This window comes from Vigna angularis, chromosome 5 (assembly GCF_016808095.1).
Source record: "Vigna angularis cultivar LongXiaoDou No.4 chromosome 5, ASM1680809v1, whole genome shotgun sequence".
Taxonomy (NCBI): domain Eukaryota; kingdom Viridiplantae; phylum Streptophyta; class Magnoliopsida; order Fabales; family Fabaceae; genus Vigna; species Vigna angularis.
The window spans coordinates 6,567,199-6,572,496 of NC_068974.1; the positions used below are offsets into that span (position 1 = coordinate 6,567,199).

Here is a 5,298-nt window from a genome sequence, read left to right on the forward strand (position 1 = left end):
GGGGCTGAGTGCCACTCTTGTGGGCTTGGACCCGTTTTCTATTATTTTGATGTTCTATTTAAGGACTTGGATGGCCTATGGTTCATATCTTTGGACGAAATAGGCTCAAAAACACACTCCTTACTCCCTTGAAGGCGGAATTGGATGTGGAAGCTCCTATCTTCAATTTCTAGGGTTTTATCTTTCATTCTTTTTCCATTGTTCATCTAGTTTCACTATGTCAATGGTGAACTAAACTCTATTTGTTGTTGGGGATGATGTAACCTTTGTAAACTCTCATGTATTGAATTGATTCTTTATTATATATGCTTCTTTCATTAATTGTTAGGATAATTCTTCTTTACGTAATGCCTACTTTGTTTAACTCTTTCTTTAGCATGATGTATGATTTGCATTAGTACTGGAAGGTATTTTACAATTCATGATCCGGAGAATTATTCCCAGAAGTAGTATTGCTCAGGAATGGGGGATATGAATTCTGGTTGTCTTAAGCTCCTGTTCTTCAAAATTAACTATTTGGAATACAAGTTAAGGATATACTTTATTCACCGAGGAATCGGGTTTTAAGTGCTTTAGAGAGTGACATTGACATTAATGAAGAAGTAGAATTCGTATATACATGAGAGTAAACTAGGTGAAATCTAACCCAACAACATAATCATCTCATAATATCAAACCCGTTCATCTTTGCACTTTTGTCCAATTGATCAAATTACATGCATATTTACTTTTCAGTATTTGCATTCTAAACCCAAAAGTGTTTATTTTCAAGTCCTATTTAATCAAGAAATCACATAAATGTTTAGGCCGTGAGTCCTTTGGGATACGATACTTGGTCTTACCATTTTATATTACTTGGTACGATTCGGTACACTTGTCGGAGTCTTAACAACCAACATATTTTTAAGAATGATTAACTAAGTTTATGATGTAACTTGGTCATACATAAATCGAAACATAAAAAATGTTAACAAAGGAACATAAATAACAAAAGCTCCAAAGGCAGCATTGCCACCAAAATTAAGCCTAATAACAGCATAGTCATTAAGCAAAGAAATTAATCAGCGCCTATGTTTTCTTTTTCATTCCTGCTTCTCTAAGGCTAGTGATTTTCTAGGCCCTTTGAAGCACTACATACCAACTCACAATTAAATTCAAGATGACCAAACAAGTCTCACGACCCTAAGAGTGAGACCACAAGAAATGGGTTGAAGATGTTCAAAGCTTCAAAGTGAGATCAAGATTAGCACTTCTTGCCACCACATTATGATTCTGAAACCTATCTGATTGTTGTCCAATTAGTGCTGCATTTGCTGAAGGAGGGATGAAATTGTAACAATGTTGCTGCTGTTGATTGTACCCTGAGGGGGGAGGAACTTGATTCTTCATGTTTGCCTTTAATAAAAGAAAAATGGAAGTTAAGAACGAATAATAAAATTAGAAAATGGCTAATATGAGTTTTTCCAAATCGGACAAAAATCAGGATATACCAGGTGGTGAAATGGTTGGAAAGCTGAAGTAGAGTTTAACTTAAAATTTGAGCAAGGGATAGGAGGAGCTAGTCTAAGAAAATCTCCATTAATACTCTCATTATCTTTCTTCTTTTTCTTTGAGTTTAGCTCTGAGTTGGATGCTGCAAGGGAAGGAACTTCCCTGCAAATGAAGAGTGAGTAAGCAAAATTTGTAACTACAAAGAACTTATCAACTCAAAAGATCAAAGTTGAACCAACAACCTTATAGTTGAATTGCTAAAATCCAAGTTGAATTCTCTTCCACGACGGCATGGAATTGTTTCACTTGCTTTAACAGGGGAAGGAAAAGTTAAAGGTTTAAAATTGGAAGAGTTTGCAGGTGGGGTTTGAAGAGAGAAGGAGCCTGGTCTTTTAATCCCTGTCATCTGCATCAAGCTCACAACATTAAAGTTCTGTTGTATCATCTATTCCAAAATTTTATAAACAAAATCCATGGAAAATTATCTAATCACAAATATTGAATGCATCAAAATATCTATACAAAAATTGAAAGAGAGGATCTATGAACCACTAAATGAAAAAATGTGTTCAGCGGTGGAAACAGTTAAAGTTAATCAATTGAGAGTTAAAAGTGTGAATACCCTCTCCTCCTGCCTCTTGGAAACATAGCATCCACTGTAGCTTTGGTTTGAAGGGATCTCTATCAAGGATTTAGGCACAGTTGTTGATGAAGTCCCTGAGGAGGCACTCACCTGCAAAATCCAAACCATATCTGTCTTATTCCACAGGAACAGAATGTGTAAAACATGGAAACCATTTTGAGAATTCAAGAGAGAGATCAAACATTAAAACATCTTACCATTGATGATGAAGGGTGTTGTTGTTGGGTTCTCTGCAACCAATTGAAGGAGGGGCTAAGAGGGTTGGACTGACATGGCAAACTTGATGCAAGAGTCAATTTAGGGTCCATCCCTAAGTTCTTGCTCTGAAGTTCAAAATTATGGTGGGCCCACAGGTGGGCCCCACTCACACGCCCCTGTGGTGGAACACCACCATGCCAACAAGCCTCAGAGCCGCCACCACCACCACTGTTTGCTAATGAAACAGTGCTTGAAGGCATTGAATTTGAAGAAGATGGATAGTTGCAGTGGGGAAAGTTTGCAAATTGCAGACGCAGATCACAGGCTGAATTGTTTGATGATCCATTTGCATTTGCACCTGCTGCTGCTGCTGCTGCTGCTTTTTTCTCCTTTTCTTCTTCTTCAAGTCTAATTTTTTCAAGCTGTGCCACACCAAGTCCTCTCTGAGGCACCTTCTTTGGCTTTGGCCTTTTGCAAGGTCTACCAGCACCTTTTCTACTTCCACCAGCACCACTACCACCACCAACGTTCTTATTCTTAGAGCTTTCATCTTCTTCACCCATTGCTGCTATATTTCATGCACCACTCACTGCAACAATTCGCCAAACAACTCCAAGGCAAATAAAACCAAGATGAGAGAATAAAACAATGTGTCAGAGTGTCACTACCAACCCAGTTATTTCATGCAAACCTTGAATTGTTCAACTTTGGGGGAATTCTGCAAAGCCTGTAATGAAATGTAGAAGAAAAAACGAGAAAAAGTAGGGTCACTAGGTGTAAAGACACAAAGTTTCTGAAAGATTTCGGAATTTTCTAAAATCTAGAGGTTTTTGACACAGACATATATCATCATCATATCTTATATATAGCCTAAACAAGAAAAATGGAATGCATGTTCAAAACAAAAACCAAGCAAATCTATGACAACTAAATATTATTTTTCCAAACATCATGAATGGTTTAAAATCTGATTCAAAAGATTTCAGTAATCTGTACTTTGATCTGCGTTGACCAGAAAAATCACACACTATTTATTAAATGTGCTTATGTAAATCCAATTATATTAAACTCAAAGAAAAATCATAGGTTGACACACCTGAATCAGAGGGTTCAGATACAAATAGCTGTATCTGTAATTTTCTTTTTTCTTTCTCTCTAAATCATTTTGAACTCTAAAACTATCTAGGAGACTCTTTGGGAAGACAATGTTTTCTTAGGTTGTTTGTTTCATATATATCATGGAAGGACCACAATTCCTTCGTTGTCTTTTATAACTTTCTTGTCTCAAGTGTGTGGGTCCCACTTATGGTTCTTCCTACCCACCAAATAGCCTTCATAATAACTCATGCAAGAAGAGAAGGAAATGGACAATCGCGGAGTAAGGCTTATTTATGGATGGTAGTAATGAGTGTCATTAATAAAAGCAAAAAAGTCAATACAAAATATTTGTTAGAGCAAAATATTTAAGAATTGTTTATGACTGTTTTATTTTTTTTATTAATTGAAACTATTAAATGTGAATTATTTAATAGGAGAAATTAAACCATCACTGCTCTAATTTTTTAATCTACTCTTTAACAGCACCTTATTTTACTTGTTCTTATTCTGAAAGGTGACAAAACTTATTAAGAAAATGTCTAGGAAAATACTAATTAAAGAATATTTAATATGTATTTTTTATGGTCATAAGAGCATGCAGTATATTTTAGTAGATATTTTAATTATTTGAAGCTTATTGTCAATGAATATTTTAAACACATTACTAAATAAGAAATACTTAATATATTAATTATTTTTATTATTTGAAGATATGTATTAAATATTATTTTACGTTTCTTATAAAATAAATTTATTTTTTCGTTTTTGTTTCTGCATGATACCTAAGATAATACTTAACATTATTTTATTTAAAATGATGATTAAACAATTTCATTGTTTTTTCTTTTGTATTTCTTCAACTCCGGCTCTGTCTTTTAAAAATTTGAAATTATAGGAAAAATATATTCATATTTTCTATGATAATAAAAAATAATAATAAAAATAAATTATTATTATTATAAAAATATCTTTTTATTAGGACTAGTTATTTTACTTTTAGAAATAGTTAAGTTAAAAACATATCAACTAAAAAAACAATTAAATTTTAAAACATATCACTTAAAGAATAAAATTGATAAAATAATTATTTTAATTTAAAACATACTTACAAATAGTAAAATTAGAAAACGAAACATGTAGCAAAATTGGTGAATCTTTATATAATGGTGTAGATATTTTAATCATTCTTTTAACATAATATCTTATAAATAAGAATCAGTTAAAAAACATTGTGAATTCATTGTCTTGACAGTTTTCTTTTAACTAGTAAATATTAATAAATAAGGGTTAAATATACTTTTAATTTAAGGTTTAATATGAAATTAAAATTTATTTTAAATTTTAAATTTTAAAAATTAATAAATATATTTTTTATAACTTGATGACATTAATATATTTTAAGAATTAAATGATTTTCTAAATTGACATTTGAACTGAAAAAATATCAAATAAGGTAAATAACATAAATAATAATTTAGAATAACATTTAACACAAATAAAAATTAACATTATTGAGCTAAAAGAATTGTATCTATTCATTTTAAAAGTTTGAAGATTAAAATGTATCAAATTTTAGATGGATAATAACAAATTCTAATTTTATGTTCAAATTTAGGACTATATTTAACATTATTTATATATATATATATATATATATATATATATATATATATATATATATATATATATATATATATATATATATATATATTAAAAAATTACTTTTAATCTGCATTTAGTAGTTAATATACAATAAAAAATAAAATATCTTATAATATTATATCGGACACACGAATAAATTAAAACTACATTTTTACAACAAATTTACAATATCTAATATCTAATATTGTGACGTCATTTTTCATGCA

At 30.9% G+C, this 5,298-nt stretch overlaps 1 protein-coding gene across 1 annotated transcript; it reads right to left on the reverse strand.

Moving 5' to 3' along the window:
- Positions 1-929: 929 nt before the first annotated feature.
- On the reverse strand, positions 930-3,548 carry LOC108340005 (uncharacterized). Its single transcript, XM_052877947.1, has 6 exons — positions 3,429-3,548; positions 2,332-3,059; positions 2,114-2,224; positions 1,734-1,897; positions 1,491-1,653; positions 930-1,395 (listed from the first exon to the last, which is right to left on the reverse strand). Exons 2-6 carry the CDS (start codon positions 2,893-2,895, stop codon positions 1,219-1,221), a joined length of 1,179 nt encoding a protein of 392 aa, XP_052733907.1. The 5' UTR covers positions 2,896-3,059; positions 3,429-3,548; the 3' UTR covers positions 930-1,218.
- Between the last annotated feature and the right edge of the window lie 1,750 nt (positions 3,549-5,298).